We start from the raw sequence: 26,931 nt of genomic DNA, 5'->3' as shown, positions 1-26,931 counted from the left end.
ACTTGCCATTTCGTAATGCGAACAAAAATAATTGATCTCAGAAACCTGCGCGAAAGTTATCAGCAAATGGGCGCCTGAAGAGAGTTGCACAGCACACTCAAATGCAGCGCCAACATTCTTTACATCTACTAATGAGTCGTTATTTGTCAGGTACTTAAATTCGCCTTGAGGAATAAAAAATATAGCTTACACAAACTGACGTGTTCCACTAAGTGAAATGGTCCACGCAAAATATCACAGCAGGTTAAATCAATGGAAAAACGAACATTTCTGTTCGGGGTTCATCTTGGATCCTTTCGGACAGCTGTACACACGGGCGAACGTTGCAGAATTCCGGACGATCTTGTTGCAGTCCGCCGCGATGAGGCTCTCGTAACCCGGACGCGCGCATGACAGGTAGCAGAGCGTCATGAAGAAGACTCTGTCCTCCGGCAGGTGTTCACCAAGACCCAAAGGCCCGTCCTCACCCCCGAGGTGCGAATCCTTGAGCGCAGCGTAGGCTACCTCCACGGCTGGTACCTCAGGGAAGACGGTCTCGTTGTTTGCGCCGTGCTGGCACTCGGCTCTGGCCTTAAACTCTCGCATCGCATCCGCGGAAATGGTGGTATCCTCGATCGCGGTACCGTTGTATGCAAACCTGATGCCTGTGCTGTCTATGGCCTTGACCATTTGCATGGCCATCAGGAAGAAGATGCCGCCGTACAGCATGGCCCTGGTACCGTTGCTGTAGAATGCCGGTGCTGTGGCAGCGCCGAGCGCCAGCTCCACAGAGTTGGTGAAGTCCTCGTAGCCGGCGTAGTACGGATAGTTGCTGCCCGGCAGCATCAAAGCCTCGTCGTATTCTGGAGTCCTGCTAACCCGGGCAGCGGCCTGGCGCGTCTTGATCCAGTAGTGAGCGTACGACGGCTCCTTCTGCGGAAAGTCTGCGAAAAGCCTTTGCAGCTCGTCGTCACTGAGAAGCGACTCCGCGGGCCAAAGAGCCTTCTTCACGGATGAGAGTTTCCGACTCGCGTGCGACTTGCTCTCGTCGTCCATCCAACTCGAGGTGTTGACCCGCTCAACGGCCGCCAGGACAAGGCTATCGAAGCCGCTGTCGATGGTCTCTCGGTCTCGCGCCGAGAAGCGGGCAAAATAAGCTAGTGTGGAAATGAGGACCTTGAAGGAGCTTTCCACATGGAAAGCGCAGTAGATCGGAAGATACAATGTGGCTCTCTCCTTGCTGCCAGTGTAGCTCACGAGGAGGGAGTAGTCAGTGCAAGTACCAAAGTATTGCACAACGAGCCAGGATACATGTCTGTTCAGCTTCTGCTTTCCGTACTTCGCCATCAGCGTGGCGACTGTCTCTAGGTAGGAGACGTCGTTACTAAGAATCTTGTCCTCCGTGGTGAGCTTTGGGTGGAGCAGCATGCCATACTGGAAATTGCCGGCCCATTCCGTGGCAGAGGCATTGATTACGTGGGCACCGATCTCGCTGAAGGAGAATGCCGCAGGGCGTGGTTGCGAAGACTTGGCCGCGGCAATCAGCGTTGTTATCACGTCTGATTCCATGGCGCGGATCTCGTTGACGACGTTTTCGTCTACCGATGGTCGACTGGCGCTATCTGGGTAGAGTAGGACAAGGAACTGCTTCCAGTAATCGATGTAGTGCGAGGAGGTCGACCTGTGGTGATTCAACATAATTGGCAGACTCTGGCCTTGCCTGATCAATAAGCGCCGTCTTCCAGAGGGAGTTGGCTGCAGCATGTTTACGGTGATCCAGAATGGCCACTGCCATTGGTAACTGAGGCCGACGAGCAGGCCAAGCGGCGGTTGCAGGTCCTCGGGTAGTTCGGGCCAGCTTAACCCATTCTGCTGCAGCATGGTGTGGACCAACGCCACCTGCGACTGGTTGTAAGGGTAGCTGTCGTGGCACATCTTGTACATGGCCAGCGGCTTTTGTCCGGCGGAGAACTTGAGCGAACCCTTCGCCAGAGTGTCCGGGAAGCGGTCAAACCATGTGAACCGGAGGTCGTCCAAGACGGAAGAAGCCAGGTCGCGGTGATTCTTGGAGGGCTCCCACGCGGAGCAAACAAACGCCTCGAAGTCTTCGCAGGGATCCAGAGTCCAGTTGATGCGTGCGGTAAGAAGCGCCGCATGGCGGCGGCAGTCTTCAGTGCTGCACAGTCTGTATCCGCTCCAACGCTGTCTTGGGACGAGTACAAGGAAGTATGCGAAGGAGAGGATGGCGCAGACTCCGAGGCAGGCGACGCCGATTTCAACTTTGGTCAGGGTAAATTTTTTCCTTACCGTAAAGGACTCGCGGACCGGGCTCGGAGTTCTCGCCTGAGAAGAGAAAAAAAATTCTGTTGAAGGTGCAAAGTAGGAGCACTGGAAATGGCTTTTTCTATATAAACCGCAGCGGTGGCTTAGCGGTTTGAGCATCGGCATCGCATTCGGGAGGTGCAGGGTTCGATCCCCAATGCGGCCGGTTACGCACCGGTGACACAATGGAATCTCCCCCTGGCCTGGTGCTCGGCTTAAGCAGGGTGGAATGCTTTGGATATGCGTCTTTGACCACGCCTTGAGTAAACGAAGATATGCGCCATGGCGCTCTTTGGCCGCACATGCCCTTTGCGCAATAAAAAAATTATCATCATCATCAGCTTTTTCTATAGCTTCAAGAAACTACTGCGCTCACAAAATAAACGACGCACACATGACCTTCGCAAAAATCATGACTAAAAGCTGTGTCCATTTATTAAGTGGACACGGGGTGGAAAATATTTCGCGTAAATTGCACAAGTTGCACCAGAAAAAAAAAAGGCAAAGAATAATCATGCACAGTCGTGTCCATTTGATACGAACACTTCGGTACCCGGTTCGTGTACTGAACACGTGTACAGTACACGAACACTTCGGTTCGTGTGCTGCGCGATGTCAGTGCACGTTAAAGAACCCCAGATGGTCGAAATTTCCGGAGCCCTTCACTACGGCGTCCCTCATAGCCTGAGTCGCTTTGGGACGCTAAACCCCAATAAACCAAACCAAACTTCGGTACCTAGGCAAAACTGCCCAAAGAACGAGTCGTCCGTAATAAAGAATCGTGAAGGAAAAAACTTATTTCAAAAAAGCACTGCAACTTATGTCTACTTTCGTGCGAAGTGGTGGGCAGTGAAATGGAATTCTAAGAAAATCTTGAGATGTCTTGGTAGCCATTATATTTAATCAATCGCTGTGCAGCTTGCACAACCTAGCAGTCCTAGCATTGATATGGCCTATCGCCTATCATAACTGTTTGCGTACCGCCAATAGCCATTACATATCTGTACTTAGCGGACAGTGTTGAATATACGGCTTTCCACATAGCGCAAGCTGCAGAAAGAGTTGTATTACAACCCTTTATGCAATACAGCAAATGGTAATGGCGCGTCGACTAGGCACCTTGTACACGAAAAAGTGCTTTCACTTATTGCACTTTACTTTGGCGCTACCTTTCGCCGGTGACCTGCGCTCAGAGTACAAGAAAGGGAACATCTGGTCGGGGCAGTGGAGATTCTGTTCAGGTTACTGTACACATTAACCCGGAAGAAATACATGGGTCTCAATGGGCTCTGCGTATTTTCACCTAGACCATTGCGCCGACAGCGACTCTCCATACTAGAGAGACGTAAATCGATTGAAGGTTTTGGCCGCCAATGAAACCGTCTAATACGAATAGTCCATTTTAACGGAGGTCAAACTGAGGCACGGCTGCTTACCCGAAATCGTACACCGCTATCCACTGACGACCCCAGTACTTATAGCCTTCGTACGTTCTGGCCAGCTCGGGTCATCATCCGCATAGCCATTATCATCAACCGAACTATGTCCACTGCAGGACAAGGACCTCTTCCAACGTTCTCCCATTAACCCTGCCCTGCGCAGCTGCGGTCAGTTTTAAGGCGAAAGCGTTTAATGGCTCATACTCGCGGCCATGACTTTGTTCGTTACATCTGAACTTAAAGTCATAACTATAGTCATTACTATTCATAAGTCATGACTAACTAGTAATTAACTAGTCATCAACGAATTAGTCATGACTAACTACTCATTAACCAGCCATCAGCTAGTTAGTCCTGACTAGTCAGTCATAAACAAATCATGACTACTTTGCCATTAACCAATCACGACTAGTTAGCGACCAATTAATTACTCCTGACTAACTAACCATTAACCAGTCATGAGTAGTCAGTCATGATTGGCTACTCATGACTAGTCATTACCAATCATGATAAGTTAGTCGTCAGATGCGTCAACAGTAGCAGCCAAAGTTGCGTGCAAATGCTTTCGCACCGCGCACTTTAGATCGTCGAAGTGCCCCCTGAATTTTTATCCCTGCAAACTTCCGGGACCTCATCAGCCCACCTGACTGTCTGCCGGCACTTGCTACCTTTTCCTTCTCTTAGAACCCACTCAGTTGCTACAAGATGGTTCCGGTTTAATGGGGTTTAACATCCCAAAGCGACTCAGGCTATGAGGGACGCCGTAGTAGATGCCTCTGGATAATTTCGACCCGCTGGAGTTCCTTGACGTGCACTGACATCGCACAGTCCACGGGCCTCTAGAATTTTGCCTCCATAGGAATACGACTACAGCGGCCGCGATCGGACCCGAGTCTTTCGGGTCAGCAGCCGAGCACCTTAACCACTGAGCCACCGCGGCGGCCACAACCTCGCATGTATTGGCTCTCTAGGAGCTAATATGTCGGAGTATTTGTGTTGCTTCGTCAGTTTTCTTGTTCGCGTTTCATTCGTTGCTGACAGCAAGTTATCGCGTGTTCAAATGTGGGCTCTTCGAATAGTGAGTAGCCTGAGTAGCCTTTTGGGAATAGTGAGTAGCCCACCCCACTCACAATTTTCTCGAGACCGGAGAATGAGTCGAACACGTCCGCAATCTTCTGTTTCCCGGAGGCCGGTGAGGCTGCCTCCTTGGCACCGCTGTCGGGGGAACGGTTTTCGTCCTGGGAACGGGAATTCAACTACGTCAGTTCTGCGCGCGTGGAGAATGCGTTTCGCTCGCAACGACATGTTGAGGGCTTGAAATTCAGCCTTAACACTTTCTGGCAACGAAATACGAGCAGCATGGTACAGAGGCAACCTTCAATGAGAGAGTTACAACCAAAAACTACAGACGGCTTCAGGCAGTAACGAAAACCCGAACAACGAAAAATAATTTGTAGGGCGCACTTAAGCTCCGCCTTGAGGCAGTGAGGCGATAGCACAATGGGTTAATTCCCATATATCCATAAAGTAATTCTCTAGTTTAAACTGACGAATCCCTCATATCGCTCCTGGCACCGCGGTACAGGGGTTAAGTAATGCGCCTCTGCCCTGAGATGGCAGGTGCTCCCAGCAGTTGGCCTTGCATAGCCCAAGTTGCTCTTCCCGAGCGACCAATCACTTAAGTTCCGCCTTAAGGGGATGACGCAATAGCGTAATGGGTTAATTCCCATACATGCGCAACTGGTCATTCTTTACATTCATATGTCCCTGGGAGTCCTCATATCGCTCCTGTCACAGTGGCGCAGGGGTTAATGCGCCTCTGCCCTGAGATGGCAGGTGCTCCCAGCAGTTGGCCTTGCATAGCCCAAGTTGCTCTTCCCGAGCGACCAATCACTTAAGCTCCGCCTTTAGGCGATGACGCAATAGCGTAATGGGTTAATTCCCATATATGCGCAACTGGTCATTCTTTACATTCATATTGCTACGGACGCTGGGAGGACGACGAAGTGATCATGATGAAGTTAGCGCCAAAAACAAGGACCGAAGTAGGAGAGTAGACACAACACGAGCGCTTTTTCGAAACTAAAACTTTAATGGAAGAACACATGACATATATACCCATCTCGTGAAGTAAATCAAAAGAAACAAACATGATAACATCAAGATAAACCTTAGAGGGCGTGAGGAGTGCTGAGGGTGCAAAAGGTGCATAAAAGGTGCAAAAACACCTGCGAAAAAGCGCTCGTCTTGTGTCTACTCTCCTACTTTGGTCCTCGTTTTTGGCGCTAACTTCATCATGAATACGATTCAACTCGCCCAACTTTCCACCTTACTACGACGAAGTGGTTCGTAACGAAGACGACGCTGAAGTGCGCGCTTGTGTGCTGAGGGACTACTCCAAGCCGTCGGTCCCTTGCGTAGCAGGTTACCTCTGCTGTTTCTAGCCGCCACGTATCATTTGGTGGAGGTTGCTAAATTCGATCCCCGACCTCAAGCTGGCTCTCCGCCGTGGCCGCCGCCTCGCCACCATGTCTACCGAGTCAGAGCCATCTCCCTCCGTCAATAACGCTAGCCGTCGTCGTGGCCCACCACCGCGAACCCGCACGTTCTGCGGTACAGACGACGTTGATGTGGACGACTGGCTGGCCGTTTACGAACGCGTCAGCACGCACAACAGGTGGGATGCGACGCTGATGCTCGCTAATGTGATCTTTTACCTGACCGGCACCGCGAGAGTGTGGTTCGGAACCCACGAAGATGACCTCATGGGACATCTGTAAGCAGAAGTTCCGCGCCCTTTTCGGAAAACCCATGGGCCGCCAACTCGCCGTCAAGAAGGCTCTCGCGTCGCGCGCCCAAACTTCCTCCGAGCCATACATAGCCTACATAAAAGACGTCCTCGCCTTGTGCCGTAAAGTTGATAAAGACATGTCCGAGGCAGATAGAGTTGGCCACATACTGAAAGGCATTGCCGACGATGCCTTTAATCTGCTTCTGTGCAAAGACTGTTCCACGGTCGCTTCTGTTCTTGAGGTGCGCCGGCGTTTCGAGCAAGCCAAACACAGGCGCATTTCTCACCGTTTTGACCGGCTGCCGAACACTGCTGCTAGCTCCTCCTGTGAAGATCTACCAATATTGCGGCAGCCTTCCGACCCGGCTAACTTAACCCGTATCGTGCGCCGCGAACTGGAGGCGATGACGCCCGCTGTTTCTTCCTTGCAACTGCCGGACAACTCCTTGGCCCTCATCCAAGCCGTCGTTCGCCAGGAGGTTGCGAACATGGCCGTCCCTCCTCCTCGCGTCGTGGACACCGCTCATGCCAGCCCGGACCCTCCAGTGATCGCGGCTGCCACTTACAGTCGCAGCTTCTCGCCTCGGTACCGATATCGCAATCCTGCCGAATAGCGTACCTCTGATGATAGGTGGATCTGTTTTACCTGCTCTCGCGTCGGACACATCTCCCGTCACTGCCGCAGCCGTTGGTCCCCGCCACCTCGCCCCTACTCCTTCGTCGACCGCCGCAACGACTACGGCCCGCGCCGCTTCACACCACGTCCCGATCCGCTCCGTGACGAGCCCGCTCCGCAAGCTCGTGGGTCCAGCCGCTCACCTTCCCCATTAGGCCGCCGCTCCCGTTCTCCTACCACACGCCGCAGCCCTTCTCCTTCGACCTCCTGCCACTTCTCGGAAAACTAGCCGATGCAGCCCCCGGAGGTGACGCTGCATCATTGACCCGGCCTGAAAATCCTCTCTTGACCCCCGCTGCCCAACGTAATCTCTTGAATGTTCTTGTGGATGAAGTCCCGGTCCTTGCCCTCATTGATACTGGCGCCCAAATGTCTGTCCTGAGCTCTTCTTTGCACCGCCGCCTCAAGAAAGTTTTAACGCCTGCCGCCATGTCCACGGTTCGCGTCGCCGATGGCAGCCCCGCTGCGGTGATTGGAATGTGCACTGCGAGAGTCAGCATTTCCGGACGTCATATACCCATTCTGTTCACCGTCCTGACCAGGTGCCCTCAGGACATGATCCTTGGCCTTGACTTTTTAACCGCCCATTCAGCTCTTATTGACTGTTCCTCAGGCCTTCTCCGATTGGATCTGCCCCTGTGCATTGACGATCCCGCCAGCTCACCTCGCCTTCAATCCACCGAGTTTGCTCGTCTCCCGCCGCAAGCTGCTGTCTACATCCCTATGTCGCCTTCTTCTCCCGTCCCTGATGGAGACTACGTCGCCTGCCCTATCACCGCTGTGATTCTGAATCGTAACGTCCTCTTTCCCCACACCATTGCCCACATCAACAACAAATGCACCTGCCTCCCTGTCCTCAACTTCAGCCTGTCCCCTCAGGTACTTTCCACCGGCATTTCACTTGCTGATCTGTCCCCATTGACCGATTGCACAGTTTCTGCCCTGGCTCCTGACCCAACGACTGCCGTCTCCAACGTCCCTACACCGCAGCCCTCCCGTGAGGATTCTATTTCCAGGATCATCGCGGCCGATCTGCCCTCGGCTGATTCTACAGCTCTTTACAATCTCTTGTCCTCTTACAGTGATATTTTTGTCTTTGGGGACCGTCCCTTGGGTCAAACCTCTGTTGTCTCCCACCGCATTGACACCGGCGAGGCCCACCCTATTCACAGACGCCCCTATAGGGTCTCTCTCGCAGAGCGCCGTGTTATTCAGGCAGAGGTGGGCAAGATGTTGGCCCGCAACAACATCGAGCCTTCGAGTAGTCCTTGGGCGTCCCCTGTCGTGCTTGTTAAAAAGAAAGATCAAACCTAGCGATTCTGCGTCGATTACCGCCATCTGAATGCCGTCACAAAGAAAGACGTCTACCCTTTGCCCCGAATTGACGACGCTCTCGATTGCTTGCACGGCGCCCACTACTTTTCCTACATCGATCTTCGCTCAGGGTACTGGCAGATCGCTGTCGATGAACGGGATTGGGAGAAAACCGCGTTTGTCACCCCGGGCGGCCTGTGCCAATTTAAAGTCATGCCTTTCGGTCTGTGCAATGCCCCTGCGACCTCCGAACGCATGATGGACTCCCTCCTGCGCGGTTTTAAGTGGACGACATGCCTCTGCTACTTAGATGACGTGATCGTTTTTTCGTCCACATTCCAAAGCCACCTGCATCGCCTTTCAGCCATCCTTGCCGTCTTCCGCCGCGATGGTCTTCAGCTGAACTCGCAGAAATGTACCTTCGGCCGCCGTCAGCTCAAGGTCCTTGGCCACTTGGTCGATTCTGCTGGGATCCAACCCGACCCCGACAAAGTCCGCGCCGTGCGTTCATTTCCTACTCCGCGATCCTCCGGTGATGTGCGCAGCTTCCTCGGGCTCTGTTCCTATTTCCGACGGTTCATCCAGAACTTTGCGGTAGTAGCCCGCCCTCTTACCACGCTCCTCAAGAAGGACATCCCGTTCTCTTGGGGACCCCCCCCCCCCACCCCCAAGCTGGCACCTTCAGAGCCCTTATCAGTGCCCTCACTGCTCCACCTGTGTTGGCGCACTCTGATCCTTCAGCCCCTACGGAACTTCGGACCGATGCGAGCGGCCATGACACTGGTGCCCTACTTACTCAGAGACAATGCAACAAGCTTCGCGTCATTGCGTACGCCAGCCGTCTCCTTTCTGTGTCAGAGCGCAACTATTCTATCACCGAGCGGGAATGCCTCGCACTGGTTTGGGCTATTGCAAGATTCCGCCCTTACTTGTTTGGGCACCCTTTCTCTGTTATAACGGATCATCACGCCTTCTGCTGGCTTTCTTCGCTCAAAGACCCTACTGGCTGGCTGGGGCGCTGGGCTCTTCGCCTTCAAGAGCAAACATTTTGTGTCGTCCACAAGTCCGGCCGCTTGCACCAGGACGCGGATTGCTTGTCCCGTTACCCTGTCGATGCGCCTTCCTCCAACGAACGCGAGGCTGACGCCTGCGTCTTATCCATCTCGGCCTTCCGCAATATTGCGCAAGAACAGCGCTTGGATTATTCGCTACGTTCCCTCATCGACCGCCTCACTGCCAACCGCTGTGATGATTCCTACGCCCCGTTTGTGCTCCATGAGAACGTCTTCTACCGGCGCAATATGCGGCCTGACGGCGCTGACCACTTGCTCGTAGTCCCTCAACACCTGCGCTGCAGCGTCCTTGAGCAGCTTCATGAAGTTCCAACGGCCGGTCATCTTGGAGTCTCCCGAATCTACGACAGCGTGCGCCGACGCTTCTTTTGGCCCGGTCTATACCGTTCTGTCCGCCGTTATGTGGCCACTTGCGAGCTGTGCCAATGACGGCAGACGCCCTCGGTTCTCCCTCCCGGACATCTTCAGCCGATTCCCATCCCAGTAGACCCGTTTTCCCGTGTCGGCCTCGACCTGCTCGGCCCTTTTCCGGTGTCTGCTATGGGAAATAAATGGATCGCGGTCGGAACGGACTACTCCACGCGCTATGCTATTACTCGAGCGATCCCAGTCAGCTGCGCCCCTGATGTCGCTGACTTTCTGCTGCACGACGTCATACTCCACCACGGTGCTCCCCGTCACCTGCTCACCGATCGCGGCCGCTGCTTTCTTTTATGCGAAGCATACTAAAATAGCCCAACCCAGCTCCTCGAGCGCGGCGGTGTCGTTACCGCTGACCTTTCGTGACCTCCATGTCATACCACGTGATGCGTGACGTCACAGCAAATGAAAAACGGGGGCCCAACTCGCGCCGTCGCGCGAGGTGTCGTGACCAGGGAGGACCACGTGGTGCGTGACGTCACAGCAGATGAGAAACGGGGGCCCAGCTCGCGCCGTCGCGCGAGGCGTCGCGACCAAGGAGGACCACGTGATGCGTTACGTAACGACATAGGAGAAACGGGGGCCCAGCTCGCGCCGTCGCGCGAGGCGTCGCGACCAATGTGTTTCCTGCTTCTGCCGCTAGGTGCGCTGTAGTGAACACGGGATGCTGGAGCGGCGGTATACAAGGGGGTGCGCCTGCCTCTGCTAGGCGTACACGGGATAGAGATGCCTCCTGGAGACAGGGCTGCTCGTTGGAATGAGAAGCAAAAGTTGCGGCGTTCTACAGAGACTGATGAAGAGCGTGAAGAACGTCTAGCCAAGCGGCGTGCTCGATATGCAACTCGGCGACAATAAGCTTCGCATCTGACTAGGCTTAACCTAAGCTAAGCCTCAGCCATTTTTTTTAAGTGGTCGCCGAACTGCTCCGCTCCTGCTCCGTTCCTCATCATTTAGCCACGGCCTACCATCCGCAGACGAACGGCCTCACAGAACGTCTGAACCGTACCCTCACCAACATGATTTCCATGTACGTCTCCGACCATCACCGCGACTGGGATATTAGCCTCCCATTTGTTACATTCGCCTACAATTCTACGCGTCACGATACAGCCGGTTTCTCCCCTTTTTACCTTCTCTTTCGCCGCGATCGTTTGCTGCCCTTCGACAGTGTACTGCCCGCCACCGCCTCCACGAGTCCTTACGCTCGGGACGCCATCGCTCGCTCCCACGCTGCCCGTCTTGTCGCCCGCCAGCGGATGTCGGCCTTCCAAGTCACTCAGAAACGCCGTCATGACTGTCGCCGTCGTGAAGTCACTTACTCTCCTGGCTCCCTTGTGTTGCTGTGGGTCCCTTCCCGCCATGTGGGCCTGTGCGAAAAACTCCTCATGCGATATACAGGCCCTTATAGGGTCGTACGTCCCGTGACCGCGGTGACGTACGAGATCACCCCGCTACATCCACCGTCCCCGGCCGCTGCACCCGCACCGACATCGTACATGTGTCCCGCCTCAAACCTTACAACTCGCCGTCCAGCTGGCCTGTGTAGTGCGCACCGGGACGGTGCTTTTGCCGCGAGGAGGGTCATGCTACGGACGCTGGGAGGACGACGAAGTGGTTCGTAACGAAGACGACGCTGAGGTGCGCGCCTGTGTGCTGAGAGACTACTTCAAGCCGTCGGTCCCTTGCGTAGCAGGTTACCTCTGCTGTTTCTAGCCGCCACGTATCAATATGTCCCTGGGAGTCCTCATATCACTCCTGTCACAGTGGCGCAAGGGTTAATGTGCCTCTGCCCTGCGATGGCAGGTGCTCCCGGTGGTGGCCCTCGTGCGGCCCAGGTTGCTCAGATACCAATCATTAACTTAACTGCCGCCTGCCACGGTGGACAGTTCGCTATCTGGTGGGCAGGTTGTGATGACCCCGCAAGGTCACGTGACCTGGGTGGCCCACCTGCCTCCTAGGTTGCTCTCTGGGCACCACCTGCCAGCGTTATGCTCGTGATTTTTCGGTCACAACGGCGGCAAAGCAAACGCCTGCGTAACGGGGCATTGTAGCGTTAACATCCGGTCTAGCGCCTGTCGGGCTCCTTTCGAGTGGAGTGACCCTGCGGTGATGACAGAAGTTTAAGCAGGCCTGCTAAAATAAGCGACGCAAGCAAAACAAAATATTTATGATGGCCGAAATCACTAAGGGGCGAATCATACATAATGACAAAGCAGAGTGACACCCTTGGTTCGCTTAACGCCGATTATACCTATTCCGGCACGTTAGTCTGTATTCACATGTTGGTTTTTATGTCGTTGTCGGGTTACCCTGCAGTTCTACACGAAGATACGCTTATGTGGTTTGTCAATACACTACAGATTACTCAACTATTTTTTGCCTTGAATAAAATGAAGGAGTGTCTATAGACACAAAATTTTGGTTGCGTGCCTTTTGTTCTCATGTCTGAAGTATGAAGAGACTCTAAATTTGTCTCAAACTATTTCGGTTTGAATTTCCAAACGACGGCAGCGACGTCGAAGTTTAGTACAGGTTAGAGAAGGCATGAGAAAAAGGTATAATCGCAGCGTCTTCATTCGCTGACATTACAGTTCTCGAGGCAGGTTGGCATCAGCCCTGTACTGAAATAAAGCAACGATGCAGCGATTATAGGATTTTTTTCATGCATCACGTAACCTATACTAAACTTTTTCGTCACAAAAATTGTACATTGTTATAATTATACATTATTATACAAATTACACAGTATTGTGCGTTTTTATTCTAAATATTTTCAAAACTTTTCCCGCCTCAGCCGCTCGCTCGTTTGCGGTGAAACTGCACACAGAGTTTGCGTATTATGGTAACTTTTGTTTCGTAGAAACTTTGAGAACAGTACTTACTCGGTTCAACCGTACTAGATGCGAAGACGTAACCGTCTGCGTAGAGATCGGTGAACCAAAACCAACATTTTCGGCTAACCGAGCAGAAAAAAATATAACTGATTTAACGAGTCTTTACCATTCAAAGGATGTTGTTTGCAACGCTCACCTCGGCGCCTTGTCGTGACGCTTTCCACTGCAGAAAACAGACGGCGCCACTATCGCCTTTCAGCGAAAAAACTGCGTTTGCGGGTTTTGGTTCACCGACCTCTACGCAGACGATTACGTTTTCGCATCATGCACGGCTCAACTAAGTAAGCACCGTTCTAAAACTTGCTACGATACAAAAGGTACTTTAATACGCAAGCTCTGTGTGCAGTTTCACCGCAAACGAGCTAGCGGTTGAGGAGGGAAAATTTTTGAAAACATTCAAGATAAAAACGCACAATAATGTACATTATCGTAGGCGAATATCACGTGCCGATCTATGCATACTACTGCCTCATGCATTCTTGCAATGAAAAAAAAACATGCAACCAAAAATATGGTGTCTGTACTCCATAACAGGAATTTAATGCTTTTTTTCCGCAACCCGAAACTGACGAAATCCTTGAGTGAGTTGTGCTTTATTATGGCGATCACAACTACATGCCACCATAATTTTGTCGTTAATTCAGCTAACCTTCCACCTGTGCCTCCCGTACAATTACTTCGGCCGAAAGAAACCTAACCTAACCGTGTCTAATCAAGCGAAATGGGTTACCTTATCTGGCCCGACAGCAGGGACGACTCTCGGCGGCGAATCTACACTCACCTTTGCGCTCTTTATGGTCGTCGCTCGCTGTGGAGAGGTTGCGCAGGATGCAAGCTGCTTGTGCATCTGTTGTCCAGCTGAGGCCCGTGTAGAGGGCGCTGCTGCACCCAGCGATTCATCGTACTCATGTTGGTCAGTGGCATCCACTGCACTCGTTTGCTGCTGAACGCCAGCGACAGCATCGGTGGCCGAAAGGACCTCGCAGGCAACGGCGGGGATTGGAGATACGCCACCGAGCGGGGATACCGCGGCCGAGGTAACTGGAGGAAAACCATCACGTGCATCCAATCCTGTCGCGGTCATCACAGATTCGCCACCGGCAGCGATCCCTGCTGCAGCGTTACTGCCCGAAAGGCTCTTGCCTGCTACGGTGAGGACCGAAGGCGCGCCACGGAGCATAGAAACCGCTCCGGAGGAAATTGGTGGAAGGTCTTCGTGTGGCTCAGTGACTGCAGGGAGCGTCGAAGGCTTGTCGCCGGGTAGGACATTCGCGGAAGTATTGGCGTCAGCAAGGACCTCGCCGGCTCCGGTGGGCATTGGAGACGCGAGCGGCGACACCGCAGCTGGGGTAATGGGCGAAAGGTCATCCGGTGCTTCGGGGTCTTCCTCGGCCATCTGGGACCTACCACCTGGACGGGACACAGCGGCACCCTTGGGGATTACGGTGGGAACTGGAGACGAGCCACCAGCTGGGGACACCACGACTGATATAATGGGTAAATGGGCGTCTGGCGCTTCAGTGTCTGTCATATGCATTATATCCATGATATCTGGAGGGAAACTCTCGGGAGCGCTGGGTGCCGATCGGCCCTCGGAGGCTGCAGTGGGAATTGGAGATCCCAGCGGAGACCCCGCTTCCGAGGTAATGGGCGCAAGGCCTTCGAGCGTTTCGTTGCCTGCGATGGGCTTGAGTGCCTTGCTCTCTGGAGAGACCCTTTCACCGCCGTTGAAGGTCGAAAGGCCTCCAGAGGCTGCGGAACGTATATTGGGAATGGTAGCTGCGCCACCGGACAAGGGTATTGCTTCAGAGCCAGGGATAGACAGACATTCGGCGGCTTCGACGCCTGCCGTCGGCATTAGCGAGATGTCAATCGGATGCGACTTTGCGGTTGCATCTGCGACTGAAAGGTCCTTGCGGGTGCCAGTCGTGGGCTTTGGAGAACTAAGCGGGGACTTTGCGGCGGGCTCTGGTTTGGTCGAGTGTCGATACTGTTGGTGGCGCTTTTCTCCATGCCCGTGCTTTGCGCTGGTTTTCGGACTTGTCACCTGAAAAAAAATCTGCGTTTAGATGTTAGAGCTTTCGGTATTTGCTTATAAACTATAATTACGGTTGAATTCATCGCTTTATCTGAGCTTCAGGTTTATAATCTGTCGTGCGCGGACCACTAAGCTCTAAAAGGCAACATCATCGAACTTGAGGATGCTTAACTGGGGCAGATGGATTCGCTTCATAGTTAAAAATCAGCGCAGACATACACGGCCGAAAGAATGAAATGCACACACGACTCTGCCTCACTCCTATTATTTTTTTTCGTAGCGAAAACAGCAAATTTAACGCAAGAAAGGACGCGAGAAAACATCAAAAATCCGGGAACAAAACCGGGTTCTCCGCTGAACCCGACACCGGGTCCTCCGCTGAACAGAATCCGTAACGCCATCGCGCAGTAGTCAGGAGCTTGTTGTTGGTTCAGAAATGAGGACCATGGGGAAAGGCTGATATGTGGAAGCGGCTTATTAAAGGAAACATAGAGACGCCTAAGTTCATAACGTGTGGCAATACGACAGCATGCGAAGCTGTTGATCATGCCGTAAGTGACAGGTGGAGTTTGCAAGAAGCAGGTTGGTCTTCAACGTACGGTTGGCACGGGGAGTTTCACGCAGACGAACTTGGTCTGCGGATGCCACTGCCGGTCTGGGGACCTCCCTTCCCTCCAATTAAATGGCATTCCTGGTCTAGTGACGTCACTTCCGTTCATTTCCGGTAATTCACTGCCAGCCTGATGACATCCCGTTCCTCCAGCCAATGGGATCTCTCCTCTCTGTTGACGCCATTGCCAGCTAGCCAATCCTATCTTTATGGACAACGCCGAGTTTTTATTGAGGGTTCTGTGCTATCGCAGAACAAGGTTCACTCCAAATGAGGGAGCCGATGCTGCAACCCAGTTACCCACACCTTCGCTCAATCCTTGGCGCAAATGGGGCGCATAAGAGGCCTGTCCCGTCTTGTCCTCTCTTGTGAATGTCCCACGTGCGTTACCCATCTTTTTGCGCCGTGAGCCAGTTCGCCCAAAGTCGCATCCAGCGTAAGAAATGATTTCCGCTCTGGCCCATTAATGTTAGGAGATAGAACAAGTACACAGCACAACCTGCTTTGGTGCTTCTTTTTCACTTAAGTGAAATTCAACCGACAATGAAATCGGGTTATGGGCGGCTAATATTTAAACATGGGACACCTAGCGGCAGCTTGTGAAGGAAAAAATTTGGTCGGGGCTTAAACCCTAAGGGAGCACAATAGACACCCTTCCTGCGCAAGTAGTCCTCCTCTGTGTATATATTCATGGATCGCAGGGAGTCCTCATACCAGTGCTGGCGCAATGGTGCAGAGGTTAAGCGATGCGCCACTGCCCTGATAGATGGCATTTTCACACTCTACCGCCGGTGTGGCTCGTGAGAACCGTGGTAGCTATTCGCGAGCCCCCGTGAGGCTGATCTCTGCGCAGATGGTTCTTCGAGAGGCTATCTCTCGAACAGTAAGCTGATACGCAGTGCCACAGTGGAAAGGTGACATCTGCACTGAATTAGTTTGAATTAATATAGCTTCCACGTGCCATGGTGGGTAGTTTGCCGACAACCCGGTGGATAGGTGGACCACCTTCTTTTTTTTGTGACACGGATGGACGGACGGCGGCTTTTCAACGTGACCTCTAATCCTATATCACACCAAAATGAAGAAAAGCCCACCTTCGGCTGCGAACCCACAGTTGCGGCTGACGGTGACGCCGGATGATCTGCCGCTGCTGGTCGCGCCACGTCCCGCGGGACTGACTGGACCGGACCGTGCCGCCGTTCGCGTCCTCTCGCTGGGGTCCTTGTTGCCGGTGATGCAGCGGATTCGCCCGGGTGCTGGCCAGCGGTCTCTTCCAGGCTCGTCTTCTTGCGGGCTTTGTCGGCAACCGTAGGCTTCACGTCCGCCGCCTTGGAGGTCGTGGTGACCCTCGAGGGCGTGCGGCCCGGCACAGGAGACTTGGCGGTGGCGTCCTCCGTCCCACTGGACTGCCGATGCTTCCCGCTGTGGCCGTGGCTTGTGCTCGGTTTGTGCATGATGACCTGGGCGCGAAAGTTTATAGATGGCGGAAGTAGCTGTTTAGACGCACTCGAAAAGCAAAAAAGTTACGATCCGTCAAGTCCAACTGAGGGAAAGCTGGCGGACAATTCACTATATGAAACTTGGACAGAGTTGTCTGAATGAAGAACACTGCGTTACTTGGATTGTGGTCTCTGTTAGGTGTAAACAGCTAGGCTAGAAAGAAGGTGTAGAAAGGAGGTATGGAAATTGGTGTATAAATGGTGTTAGAAAGAAGAGCATTTCAATTGCACTGCATCAAGAATTACGGAATGCTGGTTAACTTTGTACTGAAGTGGTCAGAAGATTTTTCTGAGAAATACCGCAGTCATTTTAGCTCCGAAAGAAGAAGGCAGCACCGCAACGTTAAAAAAAAACTCTCTTAGCGTGTGGTTCTGCAGTCGCCTTATGTGTTGGAAGAAAAAAATTGCTAGAAAAATTAAAGAACGTATGCAAGGAAAATTGCTGCCCCAAATCATTACGCTGATCTTGTTCGGAATGTTATAGCAAAGGAGATACCATCACTGTGGCGTAAAAGAGCGACGAAAATCATGGATCAAGAGATGAGCCTGCAGCGCCTTGTCGGAAACTGGAGCGCCGTTCTCTAACCTGCGCTTTGTGTTCAGGATCTGCCAGGGAACGTGGGAGGAACTCGAACGCCCGAACTCCAGAAGAGGTTGCCGCACTACCTTCCGCGAGCCGTCGTCTTACGCTTCACCTGCAAAGAGCCACGCCGCGCATCTCTGAGATTAATCGTTCGTGGCAGCGCTGTGTCGAGCGCACAATATGTGGCCGGAGGTGTGGCAAGTTACCAGGGGCTGACAATTCCCTTAACGACGTCAAGTTAGGCTAACGTACTGCCTGGATTAGGCTTACCTTTCGGGACACAAGGAGACGACGGGGGGGGGGGGGGGGGGGGGGGGCTAAGTTGCCGATGAATATAGATAGCTGCTAATAAAGCGAGAAAGGTGCCGGTGCCCGTATACCTCGTGGACCGGGATGGTTGCGTTGCAGAAGCGGGCGGCCCGACGTTGTTGTTGCCTCAGAAGGAATGGCACGTACCACGGTGGGGGATTCACTTCTTCTTCTTCTTCTCCACAGCAGACGGTCGCTTTTTCTTAGTCTTCTCCTCCTTGTCGACTGCACACATGGCACATGATCGCGCCGGGCGATTGGCCAGGGTTCGGTGGTGAAGGCCAAGGAAAATCATACGGGCGACTGCGAGGAAAATAGAGGCCGGCGTAAGGTGGAAAGGTAAATAAAATGAAATTAATGAAAACTGGAAGAGAATAACTGACGAAAGTAAAAATAAAACAGCTTTGAAGAACGAGGAAAATAAACAAATAAAAAAAATCGGCAGTGGCTTACCTCGGCTATGCCAGGATATACGTAGCGAAAGCGAGCGCAACGCGAGGCAAGCGGTGTGACGTCATACCAAACGGCGGCGGCGGCTCCGCAGTGAGGCGCGGTGTGACGTCATGCCAGATGGCGCGGCGAGCGCGCGGTGTCCGCCAGTTGCGGCGGTTTCTATGCAACGGCTCAAGGTCGGTCTCTGTGCCTCCTCCTCGGAGCACCTCCACAGCGAAATCGCAAGTTCGTGGCCAAAGTAGATTTCGCTACAAAATACACTGTCCCTTTGTTCTCCTGCAAGGCTGCGGCGCTCAAGCCATAAACTTGCCGCGGCTCAGCTCCGACAATACTTTGATTTGAGCTAGTTGGTTGTAGCTTGACATGTTTACGCAAAAGGCGTACTGGCGCTAAAAAACGAAGACAACACACACAACAGGACAGGACTGTCCTGTTGTGTGTGTTGTCTTCGTTTTTTAGCGCCAGTACGCCTTTTGCGTAAACATGTCAGCTCCGACCTTTTCGCTTTGGCTGCCTCGAGTCTCTTCGCTGTTAAACTGCTGCCGCCAGGAGATTCGTTCGCACCGACTTCTTTTACGGTTACTTGAGAATCAAAGAAAGTTTACTTGAATATGTCGTTGCTATTTTAACCTTTTAAGCGAAGCATACAAGGGCACAGAGATGGGTGTGTTGGTGGCATACGATTCCTTGCTCTCAACTGTTTACAACCCCACAGATGATAATGCAATTATGTAGCGCTGGCAGCCTATCTACAACGGGTGGACACAAGAAATGTCCTCGACAAACATAGTAGGTAGCACAAGTTTGAGAAAAAGAAATGTGGAATTAATGAAAAAGAAGGAAAGAATTAAGACTCAGATAGTCTGAGGTGACGAACTACGTGAGCAGGATGTGCTTTAGAGGTGTTTCTTTTCCCTTTTGTCGCATCTCAATGCCTGTAAGTTGCGCCAACTCATTTCGCTTTGCTTTGGCTGGATTTCATGTCTACCTAATGATTCTCTGCTTTAGATTGCTGCCTTTACTCTTTGATCTATTTCGACTAGATTTATGGCTCACTAAAGACTTTTTTGTCCTTTCGCATTTGTTGCATTATTTGCCCCCTTTGCCAAAAGTAACCGAGCAACAGGTCTTTGCTTCTCAACCGTATAACGGAGCCTTGACGGCACCCCTGAAGACCTAAAGGTGTCGCAACCTGAGGACAAGGGTTCACCTTACTTTGCACAGATTCGGAATTTATTGGCTGCCATAGGAGCTTCGCAACGACGCTTAGAAACAAACCATAGTTGCTGGGTTACTTTTGGCAAAGACTGCACACTTCCCCTTTCTTGGCGCGCCGCTTTCGATCAGCCGATGGCGCGCGCTCGCTTCAGGCAACGCTTTCCCTCTCTCCGCACTCGCCGTTCCCTGGGGGGCGCCGTTGAGCCAGCCCCTCCTTGAGTTACCGGAATTTCCAGTGCCTATAACCTCGCCGCCCCTGTCACTGCATATTTTCCGTCTCGCATCTCGTCGATGCACGGTTTTCGCGCTCGGCTCACTGTAGGCTCCGCAGGCTTCATTCGGCAGCCGTGCAGAGACACACGCCGGCAATCTGCTTACTCTATTGCCTACTCAGGTAAAGATAGAAAAAAAAGAGAAGCAAACCAGCGCGTTGTCAGTAGCTGTAGGGATAACCGAGTCATTCCCAGGAGCACGGTGCTACACCAATCAGTCAGTCACTTTTTAGGGACCACTACAGACGGTGATGATAATGCAGCAGCACCGCCTGATGGTAAATAGAAGAAATCTGGTGGCAACTAAAAAGAGCGCAAAAGAAAGCACTTGTTCCTATTGGCCGAGGACTTCCGAAGCCAAATTGTGATAGAGTATTACAATGTTGTACTCCCTTGACATGCAACCGGTAATGTGTTCGATACCGTTTTTACCGGGATACAGCACCACTGGGACTTGCCTGTGTGAAACCTTGGGAAGTGAAAGAAGCACTACCTGTCGATTTCTTGTGTATGCTGGCCTGTAAGCTGTCCGTGTCGAACTCGGAAATTCTGAGACGCACTTGCGCCCATTTTTGGACCTTTGTGAAACTCTGTACATTTGGCAGCACCAAATTATTCACGTCTGTAAGTGTAGTTTCTTGTCAAACAATACAAATTCATGCTATTCGACATGCTATTCGACCCACTCAACAAGCTGAAGTGAAGCAATCAGTATTTGCGCGCCCAGGCTGCTCCCTCGTTGCTGGAGTGCGGCGTTGTACCGCGTGTGGCTACAGCTCCCGGCGTGTTGGGGCTGGCTTCTTTAGCGTAGCTGCGAGCGACGGGCTCCGCTAGGCCTCATGGGCCCACACCTTGGCTGTCTCGGAAGACACCGTGGATGGCACCATGCCTCTGAAGCTTCCTGCATTCGCAAACTTTCATTTCATTATGCACGTTCATTACGCATTCATTGTGCAACTTCATTATGCACAGGATTATTCGTAAAAATGGCCTGGTTGACAGTCCACTGAACGAATGGGGGCTATCCGAAAAATTCTGTGAGAAAACTAAACTGTTCTTTGCCGTGTCATTCGGCACACATACTCTTGGCTTCGAAAAAACTTTCAGTACAAATTGAGCAGACAAGGTAAGAAAAAATTGGAGCCATTATGACATACATGACGGGAGCCAACGATCACCGAAACCAGAGCTTAGAGAATTTTTATTGCGAAAGCAATACTACTTGCACTTTCACGCCTTTGCCGTGCCGCGGTGGTGACCACCATTGACCTTCATTTGACCTTGATTGCATTAGATTGGATTGGATTAGATTGGACTGGATTGTATTACATTGGATTGGAGTGGATTGGAGTGGAGTGGATTCGATTAGTTTGGATTGGATTAGATTGTATAACCGATGCATCACCACAAGTCTAAGCAGAAGCACCACCACCAGCTACACTACCAGCTGAACCATGGCGTAGGTACGGATATTGCTTTCGCAATTACCGGGATTAACCAAGCAAGCCACAGCGAATTTTTTGTATTATTTTGTGGTGTCGGTTAATTCGAGATTAATAGCTCCTAAGTAATTCATATTTCATTCCGCGCTCTAATCAAATATATATATTTTTTAAAACTATTAGTCTCGTATTAATCAACACCACAAAATAAAACACATCCCGTATGCTCCTTGATTTCGGTGACTGCTGGCTTTAGCTTGTATTCCAATACAAATATTATTGACGACTGAAAATCGAAAAATCGCCGGCCCCTCCTTTGGCAATCACCGTCAGCTTCAATGCATTCCATTTAGCACCGTCTGCCGACAAAAATAAATGGTTGCCCACTCGTCTCTCTACTTGCATCGGCAAGGTAATGTTGTGCTTCGTCTTCGGCACGACGAACATTTTCAACATTTCCAAATGTGAGTTCATGCATGTATCGTGAAAGCGAAATAACCTTAGCTGTCCGTATTCATTAAGTTCCACGCCACTCTACGAAACAGGATCATACAGGTATCATCATTAACAACAAACTAATCTGGTCTGAGCACATTGCCAAACTTTGTACAGACGATCCCTTGCTTTTTCACCCCATTCTGTCCGTTAACTCGCCTACGTAACATTCACCCGTTCCGAACTCGAATATGCCTCGACGATGTGGAATCCCCATCAGAAATATCTATTCCATCAGCTTGAAGCCATCCAAAATCGCGCGGCCTGTTTTATCACATCGTAGTACGACAGGCGACACTGTGTGACTCTTATCAGGGAATCCCTTGATCTTCAACCCCTGGCTCTTCGGCGTAAAATTTCACAGCTTTGCTTATTTCACAAATTGTACTACACCTTCCCACAGCTATGAAACTCTGTATTGCACCCACCGCTTCGCACCTCACGCCTACTTTCTAACTCTAAGTTTGCAGCTCATACACGGCTGCACAAAATCTTTTCATAAATCTTTTTTACCTAGCTCCATTACATTGTGGAATGACCTACCCGATTTCATAGTTACTGAAATAGAACCCAATAAATTCAGGCAGTTATTAACAGCAGATTTCAAGGGCTGAGTTATTTTGGTGTGTGTCTTATTTTTCTCCAAGTTGTTCTTGAGCTGCTGTGTCTTTCTTAAGTTGATACTTTTGATAATGTTGATAATGTTAATGTCGACCATGAACGCTGCACCTTTATTTCTTGTTGATGTTACCTACCACTGTATTATGTAACGGCTGCCTCCCTCCCCTTCTGTAATGCCCTAAGCCAAGGGCCCTTAAGAGTAAATAAATGATGATGATGATGAAAAGTATAGTAAAAGTAACGGCATCTATCTCTTCCTCCTATGCCAGCGTTCCTACTAAGGGTCCTCCCGGGTGAAGCTAGCAGACGCTCCCAACGCTCGCCCTTTGGCGCGCAGTAGACTGCATGCCCGGAGGAATTGTTTGTTGGATTTCGCTTCGGTCGAAATGAGATGATGGCATTGGAGATAAAAAAAAGTTTACTCCAATAACTGCCCGATCCACATTGCACTGCTTTATCGAAGCTTTTTGCACTGCAATCGCTTTGATTGCGGTGTACAAGCCAGAATCTGCATGCGCAAGCGAGCTCGCGACACTTCAGTGAATATCCTCGGGGTCTTGATTTTTTCGAACGCCGCCTATTGCCCAATTTCACTTGAAAGAGGAAGTGCAACGATATACCCCCTGGATGTGGATATTTAGCTTTTACCTTTGTTATAAGCAGACGAGCGGTCAATGCTTGATATGAACCGATGTCAGTGTAATCCTTTCATGATATATTTTTCTCTCAAATGCACATTTGCTCGTGAAATAGATTGTGATATTCAGTGCGTAGTTTGGCCACTGGTAACAATTTTTGTTTTGTTTTAATGCAGGGAAGCTCGGCAATTGTTTCGACGTGACTACGGTTCGGGTACGTCGCAGGCTATGGTTGAAGGAATCCAACTGGGGGTTGTTACTGAACGCTTGTGGGTAGAATGGCAAGTGATGCCCTCTTTGCGCACTTTTACATGCTGTGATGAAAACAATCTTCATTTAGGATGAATTGGCTTGATTGATTAACGGCAACGAAAAAAGTCTTTATAACCACTGTTTTTCACGAAGCTACAGCCCTGTGTGACTCACAAGAATGCTGTTCGTTTAGGTGATTATTACTCTGTGTTAGTATATGCAGTAATGGCTCATAAGAGAATATTGGCTTCCGTCGTGTAATTTTCATGCGTAACGCGCAGCACCCTGAACTGTCACAATGATTAAAGACACAACAGCGGCAGCGTTTGGGCTAGTTGATTATCCATGTTTAGATTGTGAAAGCGCTAAAAAAAACCCTAGCGGAGGTTTAGCGCTTGTTAAACCTAGTGATACGAGCGAAAGCTCTGTTAGGCATGGTTACGCATGGCTTGGCGCCCGAGTCGGTCCGGTGCGCGCCTCATTCATGTCAAGACTGAGCGGCCGAGCGCCAGCGAAGGAGCACCCCCCTCCCCCCCGCCCCCCGCTAGTCACGTGACACAGCAGCGGCGAGGCTCCGAGTGAGCGCAGCTGCGACGCCTCCCCGCAGCGAGTCACGTGGTCACATGCTCCACCTCCGCTCCGCCGGCTCAAGGTCAAACGCGCACCAAACTTGACCTTGGGAGTTGTAGTAAAAAACAAGGACACAGAAAGAGGGAGACAGAGTGCTCTTGGTATTGCAAAGATTGGTATTGGACAACCTCATGAGTAACGATGCAAGGCACGGAAGAAAAATCTCGAGCTTCACCTTTCATGAACATTTTAAAAAGTAAGCACAACAGGGCAGCGCGCGTTATTTCAATTTCAATTCAAATTATTTTCCAGAAAGATTCTGGCGGATTTATAGGCACAAAGCGTTCCTGACAGCTTGCCAAAGGCCCACAAAACCACCAACGAGGCAGTAGGTGATGACCTGATGATGCAGAGTATTGAAGAAGAATGAAATATGTTCTATACACAATATATGGCTAAAAACATGGATAATAGCTAAGTAGCAAAATATACGTTAACAAGAATTACATTTTAGAAGTTGACACCAGAAAGCAGTATTGACGAAGTATTCATTATAACTTCAAAAGAAATTTACACATTGTTTTAGAATACAATTATGTGCCATACAAAAATAAAAGACATTAAGGCTAAGCAAATAATAACATGAACAAACTATCCATCAAATAGTTAAGTGGTAATATTTCTAGGAAAAAAGGCAACGTATAATACACACAATCTCGAAACCTACATTATATAATTATAGCTAGAATGTGTACACTTGTGCACATCTGATAGGCATGACCATAGCAGCTTTAATAACGTCTAGAGTTCAAAATCATCTGGGCCATCTAGCAAGCCAATGTGTTAGTGAATTATTTTACCCCAGATGCGTCCAACCGGCCAGATTCTCACGCGTATTTAGAGGCATGCAGCAACGACAGCCTTGAATACAATATGTCTGCGAAAATATGTTTACCGGAGGTCCTCGCCTGCATTCTCAAATATTCTGCACGCAGAGATGGCGTATTCAAAAATGGTAGGTGTTTAGCGTAGTTAAACCAAGTAGACGTGCGAAAGCAGTTCTTCATTCTTCAATAGGAGGGGGAACTTAAACTCCGCCTTAGGTGTGCGGCATGATATCTTTAGTGGCTTAATGCCCATGTATTTTGAATTGGTAATTCCTACTTGGGATTCATAGATGGCGGCGAGTCCTCATATGCCACGAACAGCGCAGTGGCGCAGCGGTTAAGCGATGCTTCACTGCATTGGCAGGTGGCTGTTTCTATCACAGCCACCGGTAGGGATTCTGCGACCCATGTTGGTCTTCCCGAGCAACCTCTCCTCGTGCTGTGGAATAGCCAGGGGGGATTATTCCGAGTCAGCGCAGGAGTATTTCGCCTGTTTCGGTATGTGAGAGCCAATGGTATGGATTTACAAGGTGTGGCTTTGGCCAGCTCTCTCAGGGTGTTGTGCACCACCAGTTCAAGGAGTTTCTCCCTGGACGTTGATTTAGGGAGAAGGAGAGCAGCTTCGTAGGCTGTGCCGATAAGTTTATTGAGTTCCTCGGTCTCCATGGGTTTAAGGTAGAGGCAAGAGATGGAGTAGGTGATTTTGCATGGGCAAAAGTCTTGAATGAGACGATGGGTGTTTGCATCCCTCTTGCCGGGATGGCGAATGGAGATACGCTTAATTAGTGAAGCGGTAAATTTCAACCCCAAGACTAACAAGTCTTTAGACCTTAAAGATATGGCACCCACCTCGAACATTTACTCGGACTTCACATTAAATCTTGCGAGAAAAAAACACCATTGACTACTGAGGAACGGCCACTTAGGCCACATAGGCGCGGATCCAGAGCATTATCACTGTAAAAACATTTGCACCCTTAAGGGTGCATTTCCGTGTCTATAAGTCACACCCTCCCAAAAGGGTGCAGAGTATGCTCGTCGCACCCATAGCAAGGGTGGGACCGTTACAACTGCACCCTTATTTTTTTTTTGGCTACGTAAAAGGGAGCAAAGTATGCTCTTCGCACCCTTTTTCCGACTGCTTTAAAGTTTCATAGGTTTTTATTGCTTTAAAAGGCGCTGATCAATTCCTTTACTGGGGAGAACTCTTGAATAGAAGCTAAACATTTCCTACGACAAGCTGCTGACGATCTGTCTAACTTTGCACTAACTTTACAGCATCGCCAACTATAATACACAGATGTGTGCCTCGCGGTGTTTCTGAACCTCCTTGATCTGCAATGACGCGCGTGGCAACAACCGCGTCCGCCGAAGCGAAGACGCCGGCTCAAACAGCAGATACCCTTCCGTTCAAACTTTCTCAAAGTTTATGTGTGTCATTTCAGCGACCCCCTATTTGGAGTCAGTGACGCTTAGCACTTCAGCTAAAATAATTCAGTCAATTATCACATTCTGGGGACACAGACTCCAGTCATAGCTGCTCGCATCATGGTTGCAGCTTTATTTTAATGGAAAACTCGAATAGCCCGCATCATTTTAAAAGCACGCTTGATTGAACTACTGGAATGTTGTTCGACAAATCAAAGAATACCGTACACCCTTACGCACTCTTGCACCCGAAGGGGCTACAACACCCTTGCACCCGTGCAGCTTCGAAGGGTCCATGGGTGCATTAAAGGTGCTAACGTTCTCAGCGCACCCTTTTCCAAAAAAATAAGAAAAAATGAGGGCGTGGAAAGGGTGCAGCCATGAGCGCTACACCTTTAAGGGTGGAAATTTTTTTACTGTGTACCGGAGTTTTCGAGGCCGATCCACTGCAGAGAGACTTGCTGCAAGCCGCGCTGTTTTTGCCGGGAGGAACAACAAAAAGTATTTTTCCATTGCCTCCCTCAGTTGTTGCACCCATAAGCACAGGACAAGCTAGGCATCGTCTATGATGCCTCCTCCTGCCGAGTAAGACTACGGGGGAGAGGGTGCGAACACGGAGGAATTAGAGCACGTGTTTGCTGGCGCAGAGCTTGCGAATCGGAGACATGGGGCAGGAATGGATCTGGGGGAAGATGGGAAGGCGGCGGG

General features: G+C 50.8%; 1 protein-coding gene and 1 pseudogene across 1 annotated transcript; one reads left to right on the top strand and one right to left on the bottom strand.

The window, feature by feature from the left end:
• Positions 1–249: 249 nt before the first annotated feature.
• Positions 250–20,460, bottom strand: LOC149332975 (endothelin-converting enzyme 1-like). The gene is made up of 6 exons (XM_089557603.1): positions 20,451–20,460; positions 18,019–18,125; positions 16,651–17,016; positions 13,639–14,955; positions 4,871–4,978; positions 250–2,322 (listed from the first exon to the last, which is right to left on the bottom strand). The coding sequence occupies exons 1-6, from the start codon at positions 20,458–20,460 to the stop codon at positions 250–252; spliced, it is 3,981 nt and encodes a 1,326-aa protein (XP_089413729.1).
• On the top strand, positions 6,269–7,436 carry LOC149332976 (uncharacterized; annotated as a pseudogene).
• Positions 20,461–26,931: the final 6,471 nt, after the last annotated feature.

Source organism: Amblyomma mixtum, chromosome 8 (genome assembly GCF_055824585.1).
Source record: "Amblyomma mixtum isolate Tamu chromosome 8, ASM5582458v1, whole genome shotgun sequence".
NCBI lineage: Eukaryota > Metazoa > Arthropoda > Arachnida > Ixodida > Ixodidae > Amblyomma > Amblyomma mixtum.
Note: the sequence above shows the minus strand (reverse complement) of the source record. Positions and strands in the feature narration are given on the sequence as shown.